Genomic DNA, 18,462 nt, shown 5'->3' with positions numbered 1-18,462 from the left:
TTGTATCCGGGATCTTATTCTTTCGGTCACGACCCACAGCTCGTGACCATAGGTGAGGGTAGGAACGTAGATCGACCGGTAAATCGAGAGCTTTGCCTTTCGGCTCAGCTCCTTCTTCACCACAACGGACCGATACAGCGTCCGCATCACTGCAGACGCTGCACCGATCCGCCTGTCGATCTTCCGCTCTAACCTACCCTCACTCGTGAACAAGACCCCAAGATACTTGAACTCCTCCACTTGGGGCAGGACCTCCTCCCCGACCCGGAGAGGGCACTCCACCCTTTTCCGACTGAGGACCATGGTCTCGGATTTGGAGGTGCTGATCCTCATCCCAACCGCTTCACACTCGGCTGCGAACCGCTCCAGTGAGAGCTGGAGGTCACGGCTTGAAGAAGCCAACAGCACCACATCATCTGCAAAAAGCAGAGATGCAATGCTGAGGCCACCAAACCGGACCCCCTCAACGCCTCGGCTACGCCTAGAAATTCTGTCCATAAAAGTTATGAACAGAATCGGTGACAAAGGACAACCTTGGCGGAGTCCAACCCTCACCGGAAACAAATTCGACTTACTGCCGGCAATGCGGACCAGACTCTGACATCGGTCGTACAGGGACCGAATGGCCCGTATCAGGGGGCTCGGTAACCCATACTCCCGAAGCACCCCCCACAGAACTCCCCGAGGTACACGGTCAAACGCCTTCTCCAAGTCCACAAAGCACATGTGGACTGGTTGGGCGAATTCCCACGCACCCTCGAGGATCCTGCTGAGGGTGTAGAGCTGGTCCACTGTTCCACGGCCGGGACGAAAACCACACTGCTCCTCCTGGATCCGAGATTCGACCTCCCGACGGACCCTCCTCTCCAGCACCCTTGAATAGACCTTACCTGGGAGGCTGAGGAGTGTGATCCCTCTAAAGTTGGAACACACCCTCCGGTCCCCCTTCTTAAAAAGGGGAACCACCACCCCGGTCTGCCAATCCAGAGGCACCGTCCCCGATGTCCATGCGATGCTGCAGAGACGTGTCAACCACGACAGCCCCACAACATCCAGAGCCTTCAGGAACTCCGGGCGGATCTCATCCACCCCCGAGGCCCTGCCACCGAGAAGCTTTCCAACCACCTCGGCGACTTCGACCCCAGAGATAGGGGAGCCCACCTCAGAGTCCCCAGACCCTGCTTCCTCAAAGGAAGGCGTGTTGGTGGAATTGAGGAGGTCTTCGAAGTACTCTCCCCACCGGTTCACGACGTCCCGAGTTGAGGTCAACAGCACTCCGTCTCCACTATACACAGTGTTAACGGTGCACTGCTTTCCTCTCCTGAGACGCCGGATGGTGGACCAGAATTTCCTCGAAGCCGTCCGGAAGTCGTTTTCCATGGCCTCACCGAACTCCTCCCATGCCCGAGTTTTTGCCTCAGCGACCGCCGAAAGCTGCATTCCGCTTGGCCAGCCGGTACCTGTCAGCAGCCTCCGGAGTCCCACAGGCCAAAAAGGCCCGATAGGACTCCTTCTTCAACTTGACGGCATCCCTTACCGCTGGTGTCCACCAGCGGGTTCGAGGATTGCCGCCACGACAGGCACCAACCACCTTACGGCCACAGCTCCGATCGGCCGCCTCAACAATTGAAGCGCGGAACATGGTCCACTCGGACTCAATGTCCCCCGCCTCCCCCGGGACAATGGAGAAGCTCTGCCGGAGATGGGTGTTGAAACTCTTTCTGACAGGGGATTCTGCCAGACGTTCCCAGCAGACCCTCACAGTACGTTTGGGCCTGCCTGGTCGGACCGGCATCTTACCCCGCCATCGGAGCCAACACACCACCAGGTGGTGATCAGTTGACAGCTCCGCCCCTCTCTTAACCCGAGTGTCCAACACATACGGCCGCAAGTCCGATGACACGACTACAAAGTCGATCATCGAACTACGGCCTGGGGTGTCCTGGTGCCAGGTGCACATATGGACACTCTTGTGCTTGAACATGGTGTTCGTTATGGACAGTCCGTGGCGAACACAGAAGTCCAATAACAAAACACCACTCGGGTTTCGATCGGGGGGGCCATTCCTCCCAATCACGCCCCTCCAGGTCTCACTGTCATTACCCACGTGAGCGTTGAAGTCCCCCAGTAGAACGAGGGAGTCTCCAGGGGGTGCGCTCTCCAGCACACCCTCCAAGGACTCCAGAAAGGGTGGGTACTCTGAGCTGCTGTTCGGTGCATAAGCACAAACAACAGTCATGACCCGTCCCCCCACCCGAAGGCGGAGGGAGGCTACCCTCTCATTCACCGGGGTAAACCCCAACGTACAGGCGGCTAGCTGGGGGGCAATGAGTATGCCCACACCTGCTCTGCGCCTCTCACCGTGGGCAACTCCAGAGTGGAAGAGGGTCCAGCCCCTCTCGAGAGGATTGGTACCAGAACCCAAGCCGTGTGTGGAGGTGAGTCCGACTATATCTAGTCGGAACTTCTCAGCCTCGCACACCAGCTCGAGCTCCTTCCCTGTCAGAGAGGTGACATTCCATGTCCCCAGAGCTAGCTTCAGTAGCCGGGGGTCAGACCGCCAAGGCCCCCGCCTTTGGCTGCCACCCAACTCACTGCACACCCGACCCCTTTGGCCCCTTCCACCGGTGGTGAGCCCATGGGAAGGGGGACCCACGTTGCCTTTTCGGGCTGTGCCCTGCCGGTCCCCATGGGTATAGGCCCGGCCATCAGACGCTCGCCTAGCTCCAGGATCCCCGTTTTCTTTAAAAAAAAGAAATTATAATAAAAAAACGGAGGGGAGGGGGGTGGGTGGGTGTTGCCTTGGTTCAGAGATGGTGTTGGCAGAAGTGGCAGTAAAAGAAGCTGCTCACCCTATTTTTATTACCCGAGATAAATGTATATGTACAGTATGTAAATAAAACACTAACATGGAATAGTTAACTTCTCAATTATGACTGCACAAACAAGTTGCCATGTAGCCTTAAATGAGTTTAATCATGCCTATTTTAGTTGTAATCAGCATACAAATCTAACACAATGGAATGTGTTTTTCCCAAATTGTTCCCCAGTGCAACTTATGCAAGTGATATATTGTGACGGGCAGAACAGTGAAATGCTCTTCCACTACTGTAGATGGTAGAAGGTAACTTACATTACATAGTTATTAAATTGTTTTCACTTTTTGTGACATTTTTGATCGTTGGTGTGCCATGAGATTTTTTAAATATGAAATATGTCAAATCAATCAATCAATCAAACTTTATTTATACAGGACATTTCATACATTAAAACGCAACTCAAGGTGCTGAACAATTAAAACATCCATAGTACAATAAAAAGATAGAATAATATTAGGAATAAAACTAAGCTCAGAGACAAAAATGACGCCCACGTTCTTGACACATTGTGAGGGTTTAAAATCTTGGTAAAAGTTTCTCTCTCTGACCTTCAGGACCGATGACTAAAACCTCTGTTTTGTCCTGGTAGAGCTGCAGTAAACTTTCTGCCATCCATGACTTAATATCTAAAATACAATTTAAAAGGGTATCAATAGGCCCCATGTCATCAGGAGACAGGGCGATGTACAGCTGTGTATCGTCAGTGGAACTGTGGAAGTTGACGCCATGTCTCTGATGACTTCCCCAAGGGGAAGCATGTAAAGATTAAAAAGAAATGGGCCTAAAATTGAACCTTGGGGAACCCCACATTTAATTCCATGGGTTCCAAAGGAACATATATCCATACATACAAAGAAATATTGATCTGTGAGATAAGAATTAAAACCGTTTAAAAGCAAATATGTACCTTGTGAAACAATGAAGTCAGATGTGAACACAAGAAAGTTCAATCCGTGTATCATTCGTTCATTTGTTGTTTTAAGTTCCCCTATTCAGACTGACGCTTCACAATTTCTGAACAACATCGTATTATTTATTTTATTTTAAGTTTTAGATAAGTTAATCGATTTTATCACGTATGTATTTATTTATTGTATCATTCCAGCACCCTGTAGCACATTTTCTCAGGCTGGTTTCAGTCAACAAATGCAGTATTAATTGTCAGAAGAACAATTATTTTTTAGAATGTGATGAAAGGCAATTACGTTCACCTATTAGCTCTGAGATTGAGGCATTCACTATTTGTTCATTACATTGTGTGTTATGTGTTTTCGAGCAAGACACTGTTTACTGACCTGTACAGCTGAAGGTCCACACTGTTTGTCCATAATAGGCTTCTGGGAATAGACTTGCAGCTGTGGTTTTTCAAAGGTTTGCAGTGCCCACCATGTATTACATAAATCACATTGACCTTTAAGCAAACCAAAAGAAACTGGCTCTTCTACCCACAAAGCACTGCGGGTGATTGAGTCAATAAAATGAGTGACAGAACACAAATTTTCAAGACATTTGTCAATGTTTATCTCAAGCAGTATGTTGTAGGAACAAAATATAAGCTTTAGCTCCTTGCATGCCAGTTCCTAGAGAAGAATGAATTCATCGATTTAGGGTTAAAGATAAAAACGCAAAAGAACAGACAACTTCTCTCACACATTTTTAGTTCAGAGTTATGCGGCCCCTAAAGAGGTACAAAGTGATGACAGAGACAATGTGCTGATCATGATAGGCCAGTGTACTGTTAGGTACCATCAATGTAAATATAGTTCACATAGCCTCTCATTCCCTTTCTAAAATAACTGAGCCAGGTTGTCCTGGTTGGGTGTTACAATTTATGCCTTTATGTAAGGGATTACATGTAGTGATGTGAAGCTGTGGATGCCGTCGCTAAAAAGTTACCATAAATTATGTAGCCCATTGTCTGATTGTGAAAATGATCTGGACCAGCTGTGGCCCCTGCTTATGATGTTGAGCCAAAAATGCACAGTTGTTGAATTGTGGAAAGACATCTTTCAATTTATTGCCTGCTAATGTTTGTGAAAAATCGACTTTTTGGAGCTTTTAGCCAAGCTAAAATGCTAATTCCTCACCAAAAACATCACCGAAGTGGCGTTTTCCTCCAGTCACCCCTTCATGATAAATTCTAGGTCATTCTGCTTTCCAAGCACTAGCCCCTCCCAACCCGAGAAAACGAGCGGGTACTCACTCCATGACGTCATCAGGTGCGGACCCACCCCCGCACAGCCTCTGTGGACTAAACACACGCCCACTTTATTTGGGACCTCCACGTTCGCAGAATTGTTATAAAAGTAGCCTTTATCAGTAAACGTTCTGTCCAAATGAATTTAAAGCAATCAATTATCCTTCGTTTTCCATGGCCTCACCGAACTCCTCCCATGTCCGAGTTTTTGCCTCAGCGACCGCCGAAAGCTGCATTCCGCTTGGCCAGCCGGTACCTGTCAGCAGCCTCCGGAGTCCCACAGGCCAAAAAGGCCCAATAGGACTCCTTCTTCAGCTTGACGGCAACCCTCACCGCTGGTGTCCACCAGCGGGTTCGAGGATTGCCGCCACGACAGGCACCATCGGCCACAGCTCCGATCGGCCGCCTCAACAATGGAAGCGCGGAACATGGTCCACTCAGACTCAATGTCCCCCGCCTCCCCCAGGACGATGGAGAAGCTCTGCCGGAGATGGGCATTGAAACTCTTTCTGACAGGGGATTCTGCCAGACGTTCCCAGCAGACCCTCACAATACGTTTGTGGGCCTGCCTGGTCGGACCGGCATCTGACCCCGCCATCGGAGCCAACACACCACCAGGTGGTGATCAGTTGACAGCTCCGCCCCTCTCTTAACCTGAGTGTCCAGCACATACGGCCGCAAATCCGATGACACGACTACAAAGTCGATCATCGAACTGCGGCCTAGGGTGTCCTGGTGCCAAGTGCACATATGGACACTCTTGTGCTTGAACATGGTGTTCGTTATGGTCAGTCCGTGGCGAGCACAGAAGTCCAATAACAAAACACCGCTCGGGTTTCGATCGGGGGGGCCATTCCTCCCAATCACGCCCCTCCAGGTCTCACTGTCATTACCCACGTGAGCGTTGAAGTCCCCCAGCAGAACGAGGGAGTCCCCAGGGGGTGCGCTCTCCAGCACACCCTCCAAGGACTCCAGGAAGGGTGGGTACTCTGAGCTGCTGTTCGGTGCATAAGCACAAACAACAGTCATGACCCGTCCCCCCACCCGAAGGCGGAGGGAGGCTACCCTCTCATTCACCGGGGTAAACCCCAACGTACAGGCGGCTAGCTGGGGGGCAATGAGTATGCCCACACCTGCCCTGCGCCTCTCACCGTGGGCAACTTCAGAGTGGAAGAGGGTCCAGCCCCTCTCGAGAGGATTGGTACCAGAACCCAAGCCGTGTGTGGAGGCGAGTCGGAACTTCTCAGCCTCGCACACCAGCTCGAGCTCCTTCCCTGTCAGAGAGGTGACATTCCATGTCCCCAGAGCTAGCTTCAGTAGCCGGGGGTCGGACCGCCAAGGCCCCCGCCTTTGGCTGCCACCCAACTCATTTCGCACCCAACCCCTTTGGCCCCTTCCACCGGTGGTGAGCCCATGGGAAAGGGGGCCCACGTTGCCTTTTCGGGCTGTGCCCGGCCGGGCCCCATCGGCAATAGGCCTGGCCAACAGACGCTCGCCTTCGAGTCCCACCTCCAGGCCTAGCTCCAGAGGGGGGCCCCAGTGATCTGCGTCCGGGCAAGGGAAACGAGGATCCAAAGTTTGTGTTCATCATTGGGGTCGTTTGAGCCATGCTTTGTCTGGTCTCTCACCTAGGACCTGTTTGCCATGGGTGGCCCTACCAGGGGGATGAAGCCCCGGACAACATAGCTCCCAGGCTCATTGGGACACGCAAACCCCTCCACCACGATAAGGTGATCACTCACGGAGGGGCAGAAGGGGCATCCTTCCTCGGATTCAGGAGGAGCAGTGGGGTTTTCGTCCCGGCCGTGGAACAGTGGACCAGCTCTACACCCTCAGCAGGGTCCTCGAGGGTTCGTGGGAGTTCGCCCAACCAGTCCACATGTTCTTTGTGGACTTGGAGAAGGCATTTGACCTTGTCCCTCGGGGAGTCCTGTGGGGGGTGCTTCGGGAGTATGGGGTACCGAGCCCCCTGATACGGGCTATTCTGTCCCTGTACGACCGACGTCAGAGTTTGGTCCGCATTGCCGGCAGTAAGTCGAATTTGTTTCCTGTGAGGGTTGGACTCCGCCAAGGTTGCCCTTTGTCACCGATTCTGTTCATAACTTTTAGGGGCAGAATTTCTAGGCGTAGCCGAGGCGTTGAGGGGGTCCGGTTTGGTGGCCTCAGCATTGCATCTCTGCTTTTTACAAATGATGTGGTGCTGTTGGCTTCTTCAAGCCGTGATCTCCAGCTCTCACTGGAGCGGTTCACAGCCGAGTGTGAAGCGGTTGGGATGAGGATCAGCACCTCCAAATCCGAGACCATGGTCCTCAGTCGGAAAAGGGTGGAGTGCCTTCTCCGGGTCAGGGATGAGATCCTGCCCCAAGTGGAGGAGTTCAAGTATCTTGGGGTCTTGTTCACGAGTGAGGGTAGGTTGGAGCGGGAGTCGACAGGCGGATCGGTGCAGTGTCTGCAGTGATGCAGACGCTGTATCGGTCCGTTGTAGTGAAGAAGGAGCTGAGCCGAAAGGCAAAGCTCTCGATTTACCGGTCGATCTACGTTCCTGCCCTCACCTATGGTCACGAGCTGTGGGTCGTGACCGAAAGAACAAGATCCCGGATACAAGCAGCCGAAATGAGTTTCCTCCGCACGGTAGCCGGGCTCTCCCTTAGAGATAGGGTGAGAAGCTCGGTCATCCGGGAGGGACTCAGCGTCGAGCCGCTACTCCTCCACGTTGAGAGGAACCAGTTGAGGTGGCTCGGGCATCTGGTTCGGATGCCTCCTGGACGCCTCCGTGGGGAGGTGTTCCGGGCATATCCTGCCGGCGGGAGGCCCCGGGGACGACCCAGGACACGCTGGAGAGACTATGTCTCTCGGCTGTCCTGGGAACGCCTTGGGGTCCCGTCTGAGGAGCTGGCTGAAGTGGCTGGGGAGAGGGAAGTCTGGGCTTCCCTGCTAAAGCTGCTGCCCCCGCGACCCGACCCCGGATAAGCGGAAGAAGACGGACGGACGGACAATTATCCTTCACATTTGCAATGATAATGGGCCGTCTTACGTTCTCAGTTTGTGGCTGACACTTGTGTAAACTACAAGTAAAATTTCTGCGCTGTTGAACCTAACTGAATGAGTGGTGTAGTAGTTAGTGTGCTCACCCTGTAAGCAGAATGGCCGGATTTCGTGTCCCAATCTGGGTTTTTACCCCTCTGTCTTTCTCTTCTTGCCTCTCCTCCCCTCCTCCTCCAATACGACTTCTTGCGGCAAGGAGCCGTTTTGTTTCAAATGTTTATTGAAGAATTGAAAGAATTGTATTACCAAATACTTCCTATTTAGATGTATAACCAAAAAAATAAGTTATTTAGCTATAAATAAAATATGTGCAAAATATGTGATTTTAATATATTTTATTTTTCATATTCCATTTTTCAATGCATCATAAAAAAAGAAAAGAAAGAAAGAAAAATAACTACTTATCTCTTGGGGTTGTAGACAGAGGTTATACAGTATATATATTGTAAATAAGTGCATAACAATAATATAATCATAACGTATGCAGATGAAATGGTTTTGTTAAAAAAGACATAGATAATCCACAGACTTGATCAAAAAATGCTGGATTGCTTTATTTACCCAAGTATGATTATTAAAAGATTTACTCATTTTGGGTTATTTTTTTAGCTGTCAAAATCTCTCAATCCAAGATAAGTAATTTATGAATACGTTTAGAGGAATTTGAAGTAGTCTTTCCTTTTTAAATTTCTGTAGGTGGAGTGGCCATTTGACCTGACTCTCAATAGTATGTGTATGTATGTGTCTGTATTGTACTTCTTTAATACAGCTATCTATCACTATGTGGGTCACCATTGTCACAGAGCCCACCAGGATATGTTGTGTGCGTGCGTGTGCGTGCGTGTGCGTGGGTGCACATTTTTTCCTTTCTGAAATGTTCACACAATTCAATCTAATAGGCCTTGCATAATATTTCCCGGGATCAGGTCAAGACCTCATATTACTATGATGTCAGCAAATGCCCTCCACTGTTGTGTGATCAACAAAACAAACTATTGGTGGAATCCCACTGATGGGAACCTTCGCTGTTATTTTCCTTCAACTCATTGTGGGAGCAAAGGAAGTCTAAATCATCACTTGGTGCATTCACTGGGAATGAAGACAAGGCTCCTTTTATGGAAATAAAGTTAAATGGAATGAGCAAACAAAATTTCGATTGAAAGTAAACACAAGGGAATTTTAAACATGAAAACCAGATTGAAATTGTAATAACAAAATATGTATTTGTGGAAATGCCACAGAGTTTAATACATACACTGCATAAAGACACAATTAATCGTTGATATTACTATAACAACATCAGATTTAGACCACTGCAAGAGAATTGTGTTTCTCTTTCTTGCAGCACACACAGCAGCAAAAGACAAGAATGTCTTTTTTTGTTTTGTATTTTTTCATTGATGCTGCCAATGGCAAAGAACATTGTGCAAATTACATATACATTATCTCTTAGACATGTACAGCTATAGTAAAACTACATCAAACATAAAAGTCTACCACAGCACCTTTGTTTTGTGCCCTAAAATCAGCAGTATGCTTTTGTATATTCTCAGCAAAGACCAACATACTTTCTCTATTTACATATGATAGTGTTTACAGAATAGGGGCACTTACTATCACAAAAAAATCGAATGTGTACTTGAACATTTCATGTCTTTCAAGATAAGATAATGTAAAATCATTTTTGCAGTCATCATTAAAAAAAAAAACCTTCAGACCCATAAATGGTTGCAGTGGACATGACATATTCACGTGTCTAAACCAATAAAATGCATAATTTGGATGATGTCAACACTTCTGGTTTATGAATGGATCTTAACTAATCAATCACAATGGCAAGTTTATTTGCATGATGTTCATGTTAAAAATGTTGCATATAAACTCGGTAAGTTTACAACACGTTACAGCCCCCCCCCCCCCCCCCATTAAAAAAAAATAAAAATAATCAATGTTTTTCTTATGTGGGAAAATAATCTAAATCAGCAACAACAACAAAATGAAATTTTGCCCAGCAGAAAGAATGCGGGTCTGAAGGGTCTACTTTGGGAAAAAGAGCCGCAAAGAAGACTTCTGAGCAGTTATCTGAGGCTTTACATGTCCAATAGCTTCTTAGCTCAGTGGAGAAGTTCAAACTAATGTGAGACTTTTATACAGATTATGTGAACATATTCGTCAGTCTTTAATATTTACAGTTGACCCTATTTAAAAGTCAAACATTTTCTACATGAACAGTTGTACTTTTTTAGATGCAGTCAGAAGAAGAAAGGGGGGGGGGGTGAGGAACGCCTCAATTTTCTATACATTCTTTTTTGTAAATTCGACAATCAAATACATTTATTGTCTCCATGGATAACAGCTACACACTCAAACCTCAAACCCTGCGGTAACATCTCACAAGACTTTAGCAGGAAATAGCACACAATGTTAAGCAATACAGTATACTGCATTCCAGTGCTCATGCTGTTGGAATATGCATGCTACAGCAGCAAATTGTTCTGTGGCAGCCCCCCATCCACAAACATTTTGTTATCATGAAATTCAAACAATTCTAAAAAGACATCTCGTATACCAAGAACATGAGCCAAAACTCAAATCTTACAGTACACTGTATTGTGGACGATAGTGGCAGAGCATTCTTTAAAAAAAAAAACTTTATTCTGTATTTAACAGATAGGTCCCTCAAGATTCCGACATATCTAGCACTAACACTACTAGTCACCGTGGTAAGAACGATTTCCCCTATGTGTTTGTCAATATCAGGTGATTAGCATATGACAATACAAGTACTTGGACAGTTTTATCCATCCGTCTATGTATTTTCTATACAGTTTGTCTCCAACCTGACCTGGTTGCCAGCCAATCGTGGAGCACATATAGAGACAAACATCATTCACACACACATTTACACCTATGGGCAATTTAGTGCAGGGGTCACCAATATCATGCCTGGGGGTACCTGGACGTCTCCATGGACCACATGATCCGCCCACAGGCCTGTTCTGAAAATAGCTCAGCAGTCATGGATCATTATGATTTCCTAGGAATGTTGCAGAAATGATCATTTGAAATTTAATTTAATTTAAATTCTTAGATTCTTAGAAATAAAGCAGGGATGCCAGTACAGCGGGGCTAGGGGGTGCTATAGCCCCATCAGACATCTGTGTAGCCACAGTTAAACCCCTCCATTTTATTTGACATTGTAAAATATATACATTATTTTCTCCCCCCTCGCCCTATAGAATATTCTAGAGTCGTGCCTGCAATAAAGTTTCATATTGACATTTATCCGTATCCTTCAGAAGTGTGTATCAAACTGATGGCCTTTTGCATTAATCAGTAACCAAGAGGCAGCTCTCAGTTTGAAGAAGTTTGTTGCCCCTTCAATAAAACTAACTTGCATGTTTTTAGAATATGGGGAAAACCGTGAACCTTGAAACTTACCACCAAAGGTAAAATGTTCATGTTAAAGGGTTTTCTACATCATGCATACATGCGTACAAAGAACCTTGACTTTTTAACTGCGACTGAGCCTTGTATCTTCCATTTAGTGTGGAGTGTTCGGGGCGAATGCTCCACAATTTCTTGGTGGTGGGGAGGGTGATGTCATGCTCATCCCCGCCAACATTTAGTGCCAGCGTAGGACACGATTGGAATGGAAAATTAAAAAACAAGAAGCCGGCTTCTAGCAAAGCCCAAACTCCAGCTCAGACTCCAAGAAAACTGAAAAAAACCCGAAGTGTTTACTCAAGCGCACGTACTGGCATGCGCACCATGCACGAGCTTGACACAGAGGCTGCGGTTACGCTTTCTGCCGGAGGTGGCTGTCATGAGTAAAAAAGTGACAAACTCCACAATGTATCTTTAAATAATGTATCTTTTCAATATCCTATCAGTTCTTCATAGAGGAAGAACATTCCATTACATTATGTTGATTTTTAAGGGTGCATACGTCAAGTTAAGCAAGAACAGATTACATTTGAAAGCATTATGTATTAAATTGACAAGATTGTGTAAATAATTTAAACTTTACAGCGCTTATGTGGATCTACAATTTTGGCCTGTCGCTGTATCCTTCAATTCACTTTTAGTTTGTAAAAGTTTGAGTTCACTTGTGAACACACCTCAAATCAAACATTAGTGCAGTTCGTTGAAGGCGGTGCATCTGCCTTGCTGCGGCTCTCCTTGATCTCATTAAACGGCATATCTTCAGTGCCGATCTGGCATTTGAACACCTGCTTATAAGCCTTCCTGAAGTTTTCTGATAGGAAGGCATAGATGACTGGGTTAACAGATGAGTTGCTGTACGCCAGGCAGTGAGCGGCAATCCGCAGAAAAAAGGAAGCCTGGTTCAGCGGGAAGGTCCCGAACTCGACCCAGAGGTGAATCACGTGATGAGGGAGCCATGACAGACAGAACACCACCACCACAACCAGCACTGTCTGAGCTGTCTGAGAGCCGCCACATGAGAAGAAAAGAACACAGAGTATTGTTAGTGCATCGTGCCCTCCGGTTCAAAGCGAACAGAGTGTGAGGCAAATTTGCCTGATAAATTGAGATTGTTGTTTAATGTTTTCTCTTGTCATCAAAATTGTGTATTAAACACTTCTGTACCGGAGAATCAATTCCATCATAGATCAGTTTCAATCAATTTGTATCTGAATGAGGCGCTTAAATACTAAGTCATGCAAACCCAAAAACGTATAAACAAGTTTTTTAATACTTTGTCCTGCACTCCTAAAAAACATGTGCATACAGAAGGCTTTGATACAGCTTCTGATATGAAGAGGTCGGTTAAAGCAATGGTAGTTGTTAGGAAAAAAATGGCCAGCAGGTGGCAGCAGAGTATAACAGTTCAGCCAGGGCCATGTTGCAAAAAGCTCTTTTTTCCAGTGTTTTCAACAAGTTTGTGAATAATGATTAAACTTAGCTATATTCTAATGCTGATTGCTTCAAAACTGAAACAGATAGAAATATATTTTTTCCTGATGAAAGAAGAGACTCTAATCTTTCTTTTGGTAGGTTTCATGTTTTTATAGCAAGAGAACAGAATATTCTGCGGACCTTGCAAAATCAGTCAAAATCCAGTAAACCAGCTGGGAGCGAAGGGGGTTGCTTGAGTGAAAATGGCTGGGAGTGAATGAGCTAAGAACTATATAACAAAATGACAAACATATTCCGTAATTAGGATGACACCGTCAGCAAAAATTATGTTATTCAAAGTTCAGAAATCCCAGGCTTGGTCAAATTCAAAGGGAATGTTAAAGGTGTACAAGAGAAGAAGAGAAAGGTTACATGTTTTGCCTTGCAGTCGGCTCCCAATTACGTTTTATTTGAAAAGGTTTGGCTAAAGTTCAAAATTGGTTAAACTAGTTTAAAATGTGAAAGTGGGCAGAGTAAACCATCAATGTCAAAGAGAATAACCTGACATCATACTGTGGCCATCAGACAATGATCTTTGTGGTTGCACTATTTCAAAGTGTCTAATGACAATTTAACAGTAATGAGAGGAATGCAAGACTGTTAGTCAGGCAGATGGATTGTGTCAGCAATTGAAAAAAAAACATATAATAATAGTAATTACATGCATTCCCATCTGAAGCAGCCTCTAGTCTTATTCCAGAACTAATTAGTCTCCATTGTGGCAAACAGAACACGATTAACGAGCCGGGGGAAAATGTGGCACTTTTCCTTCAGTTTTGTTGGAGAGAGGCTATGAATTGCTGCCAAATCATATCAAAAAAGGAATTCAAATGAATCAATAGTTTACACTATGTCTTTGGTCTGGAAAAAAAACACACACACAAAGTGAACAAGTTTTGGTACACCAGATAACATCTAGATCTACAAAAATGAATACGAAAGGAAATATAAGAACATGTATGTGGTTCAAGTTCCTGCCATGGGGTTAAGGTCAGGGCTTTAAATTATTTTCCAAGTTCCATCCAAGAATGCTCCATAAACGTTTGTGCACTGGGGGCAGAACTGCCTTAACCTAGTTACAAGCATACAGTAGAATTCACTAACATTTATAACCCTATCCTAGATTGAGTACATAGTTAAGAGGTGTGTCCAAAAACAGATTTCCAGATTGTGTTGAGACATTGAGTCAATATTGTCCGAAGGTTCTTCTCTAGCCTCGTCACACAAACACATCAGTTATGGTTCCCACACATTTGAGAAGTTACATGCAGTGCTTTGTGTAGGTAGCCTCCATAAAATTTTCAAGGCTTGACCATCCCTAACAGATAACCACAGACACGTCTCATCTCTTCTCACCTGTCATTGTCTGACTACAATTTGTCGTAAGCAACTTGAGAGGGAAAATGCTCACATTTGATGGCGTTTGGCACCTTTGAGAGGTGTTCTATTCACGGATGAATTCCTAGATGGCAGACACCATTTATGGTGTCATTTGGATGAGTGGTTTCCTGATGTCATCGTTGTGGATCCAGTGACCTATGGTGGTGGTGTATGGAGGACCAAAACTGCCAAAATTAAAAATAAATAAATGACTAAAAGTGAAAATAAAAACAGATATAAAAAATATAATAAAAAATAATAATAACAAAATAATAATATAAATGGAAATATATATATAAGTAAAAATTAAAATAAATAAAAATAAAATAAATAAAAAGTGGGATTAAAAAAAATATATATATAAAAATAAATATATATAAATATAATTAATTGTCAGGCAATAAATAAAACGCTCTGTCTCACATTTGTTTATTTCATGGTGCAGACGCTCTGCCAGGAAATGCGTTTCGTGGGTTGGACTCTGCCGTTACAAACTGCCTTTCATTGGTCGAATGAGCGGGTCGACGAACAAGGAAGTCTCGCTGGCTTGCATTGGAGAGCTCCATCAATGGACGACTATCTGCTCCACTGTCACCACAACCTGTGACTTGAGTGTTTATTGTGGTCAGTCGAAGGCACCCCTGTGCACTAATCATGGTGTCTAATCAAAATCTTGATATGGCACACCTGGGCACACCAAGGAGGTGGGCTAGATTATCTTGGCAAAGGAGAATTGCTCATTTTTAGACTGGTTTGTGAAAAATATTTGAGAGAAAGGGTGATATTGTGTAAGTGAAAGAAGTTTTACATCTTTGAGTTCATCTCAGAAAATGGGAGCAAAAACAAAAGTGTTGCGTTTATATTTTTGTTGAGAGTAATATGGGCCGGCATATGAGCGGTGAACACAGGTGCATTTGATTGCTGCCATTTTGAATGCTGAGATATTGTGAGGAGATCCTGTTGTATAACACAAAATTGCATCTCATAGGGTGAGAAAATTATCTGTCGTCTCTGCAGCTTTCACTGCTTCTGTTCTGTTAACAGAATGTTTAAGAATGTGGACACACTCTCAATTTGATAATTTTCTATCTGTGCAACTCTGAAACTGGAAACTGATGCCAAAAATCCATTTCAAAAACATTATTGCTTGCCAAGTAAAACAAGGCCATACTCATTAACCAGTGACCTTAATAAATTTTTACAAAAAAAAACACAATTTTTTTTCATAACTAGCGAAATATTGTTATATTACAAGAATGATTGAAGAAATGTTTCTTTTGAGTTTGAGTAGGCTTTTGAGAGCACTTGATATTCCGCTAAGCGTCTTTGTATGCTACATGAATTCGCTAAGCAAGCAGCCTTTTGCAACAACAGTGGGAGTCACCTTGCTCTATCCTGCTGTTACTACCAAGTCAACAAATGCATATTTAAGATTTATCTGAGTGTAAGATTGGGAGCATGCAAATACCATTAAAACAAAAAAAAAACAGTTGATCATTGTCAGGTTTACCTGTTAGACATTAAACACTACACAAAAAGGAGAGAAGACACTCAGTTTTTGATAGACAGCTCGCAAGGAGATTCAAAAGTCTTTTTAGCTTTTGACTATGAAATTGTCACTTATTTACTTATACCATCACTAACACTATTTTAGCTTCAAAATATTTCACAGTTGACAATGTGATGACTTGAGGAGTCTTGGAGTTACTACTACGACGGGCACACTTGTGGTTTGTTGATGCCCAGACTCTGAATATGTAAGCCAGGGGTCACCAGGTTGCCTCAAAGGACCACATTACTAGCCAGGGACTTTTCTAAAAATAGCTCACCAATGATGGGGCATTGTGATTTCCATTGTGTTATAGAAGTGATTATCGGAAAATGTCACCATTATGGATAGAATAAAAGTGTTGCATGTGGTTGAATGTGTTTGCTTTCAAATGTAGTTGTTGCTCATACCTCTGTTTTTATCGCAAAGTAGTTATCAGGTTGCGCTGCTAAACTGACCAAAGGACACAAGCAGACAACACACATACACACTATGCTTGTGTCCAAATTCACAAGGCTGGGTCCTCCGTAGGCTGAATTTGTCGGCTGCATGAAGTCAGTTCACAAAAATCACATGACCAAAGAGTAGGTGAGATGGATGAAAATGGTTGGATTTTGCTGCTTAAATGATATCCTACAATCGCAATATTAACCAGAAAGCTGTTTTTAGACTAGTGGAGGTGAATAGAACATATTATTGTAAAGAAAATTCTTGGGTTGACATTCCCTTTAAATGTGCATTTAATTGCGGTATACAGTACACCTTATGAGTATATAATCTTATTATTCTAAATAAAATATACTGTATGCTTGACAGTAAATTATTGATCAGCCCATCTTGTATGAGGGAATTGTAAATGCCTCTTAAACATACCTTTTTCTTTGATGCTTCAGACTTTTTGGACATATTTCTCAGCTTTTTGTGCAAATGTTTTAAAACCTGCAAACAACGACATAAAGGTAAAAGAAGTAAGATAAATTGTTCAGTAATGCCCATAAAGAGCAAATAGCCAATCAATCATCAATGTGCTTACCTTTGAATAGCAAAATGAGATGAGCAGAAGTGGCAAAACGTAGCCAAAAACAAACGTACAAACCACATAGACTTTTTTCTGGTTTTGGTCTGGCCACACTTCCCAGCAAAAGGTTAGGTTTTCTCCCCCGTGAAAGATGTTCTGGTAATACATAATTGGCGCTGCCATGGCCAGAGAGAGAATCCAAATGACCACCACGCCGATGAAGGCATGTTTGGTCACCCTGATGGCGGAGGACTTTCTGGAGTGTACGATAGCCACGTATCTGTCCACTGACATGGCTGAGAGAGTGAAGATGCTGACCAGCATGGACACCGTGAAGAAATAGTGGATGAATTTACATATGAATGCGCCCAGGATCCAAGTGGGCATCATGTAGATGGTTGACTGGAAGGGAACGCAAAAGAGCAGGTAGGACAGGTCGGCGATGCTCAGGTTGAGGATAAAGATGTTCGTGGTGCTGCGCGGTTTTCCCGGCTTGCTCCGAGCCAGGACGGTGATGACCAGAGTGTTACCCAGCACGCCGAGCACGAAAATGAGGCAAAAAACCACCAGCGTGATGAGATTGTCCGTGCCGATCCCGAATAAAAGTTTATCTTCCTCTGTTCGGTTCAGGCTCCACGGCTCTTCCATGAGCCACAGCGACTCTGTAAGATTCATGATTTACTTCAGAACTTGCAAGGTTGCCAGACGAATCGTTGTGAGCTCTTTCTTCGCCTCTGCTCCTCCGTTTGTCACGGGAGCTCCCGTACGAACATACTCAGAAGTCGTGACGATTGATTAGTTTTTAGGAATCCTACGGTGTACTCCTTTAGTTGCACCACAATATGCATTACATTTAAACATTTGGAAATTAATCACACGTCTAAATGTGAGTCTCCAAGTGCACACCACACCTGATGCTTGCGCACCAAACGCGCGCAACCTTTCTGAGGTTTTTCTTTTCAGCGCCTGCACTTTTCCCACCCTCGGATTATTTCAGGGGCTGGTCTGAGCAACAACGTCATCAAATTAGCACCCCAAATGCATTGCTGTTTTTTTTCACTTTCTTTTTAAAATACAATTCGATCGGACTTCATTACGTGTTCAAAAATGTCAAATAAAAATTTTATTGTCTTATTTAATTCCGTCTGTTCAGAAAGATGAGCCCTCTGGGTTTGATTCTCTTCAAATAAGGGAGTCCTTTGGGATCATGCATTCATCGTGAGATGACACAAGTATTCTCAAATAAACACCTGTATCAGTTTTGACCCCAACATGCAGTCTAGTTATCTTATCCATCATAAAATTGTCTCCACATGTTTGCCTTTAAAATGATAAAAATGGTCAGATGGACTAGTCGACAGGAAAGCAGATACCAGATATGATGTGCTCATAGTTTAGTGTGTCGTGGCCCGTGCCTTGAACCCCATGTAAACATGCAAGGCCGATTTTATCATTGTCCCTGTCATTTAGTGAA

At 44.6% G+C, this 18,462-nt stretch overlaps 1 protein-coding gene across 1 annotated transcript; it reads right to left on the bottom strand.

Annotated features, from left to right (window-relative positions):
- Positions 1-10,079: 10,079 nt before the first annotated feature.
- galr1a (galanin receptor 1a) lies at positions 10,080-17,916 on the bottom strand. The gene is made up of 3 exons (XM_077575929.1): positions 17,004-17,916; positions 16,844-16,909; positions 10,080-12,569 (listed from the first exon to the last, which is right to left on the bottom strand). Exons 1-3 carry the CDS (start codon positions 17,661-17,663, stop codon positions 12,249-12,251), a joined length of 1,047 nt encoding a protein of 348 aa, XP_077432055.1. The 5' UTR covers positions 17,664-17,916; the 3' UTR covers positions 10,080-12,248.
- Positions 17,917-18,462: the final 546 nt, after the last annotated feature.

Source organism: Vanacampus margaritifer, chromosome 9, assembly GCF_051991255.1.
Source record: "Vanacampus margaritifer isolate UIUO_Vmar chromosome 9, RoL_Vmar_1.0, whole genome shotgun sequence".
NCBI lineage: Eukaryota > Metazoa > Chordata > Actinopteri > Syngnathiformes > Syngnathidae > Vanacampus > Vanacampus margaritifer.
Note: the sequence above shows the minus strand (reverse complement) of the source record. Positions and strands in the feature narration are given on the sequence as shown.

Coding starts and splice junctions, on each gene's coding strand:
- galr1a (XM_077575929.1), bottom strand. CDS start 17,663: ATGAATCTTACAGAGTCGCTGTGGCTCATGGAAGAGCCGTGGAGCCTG. Junction 16,910..17,003: donor TCTCATTTTGCTATTCAAAG/GTAAGCACATTG, acceptor CGTTGTTTGCAG/GTTTTAAAACATTTGCACAA. Junction 12,570..16,843: donor CTGAAGCATCAAAGAAAAAG/GTATGTTTAAGA, acceptor GGCGGCTCTCAG/ACAGCTCAGACAGTGCTGGT.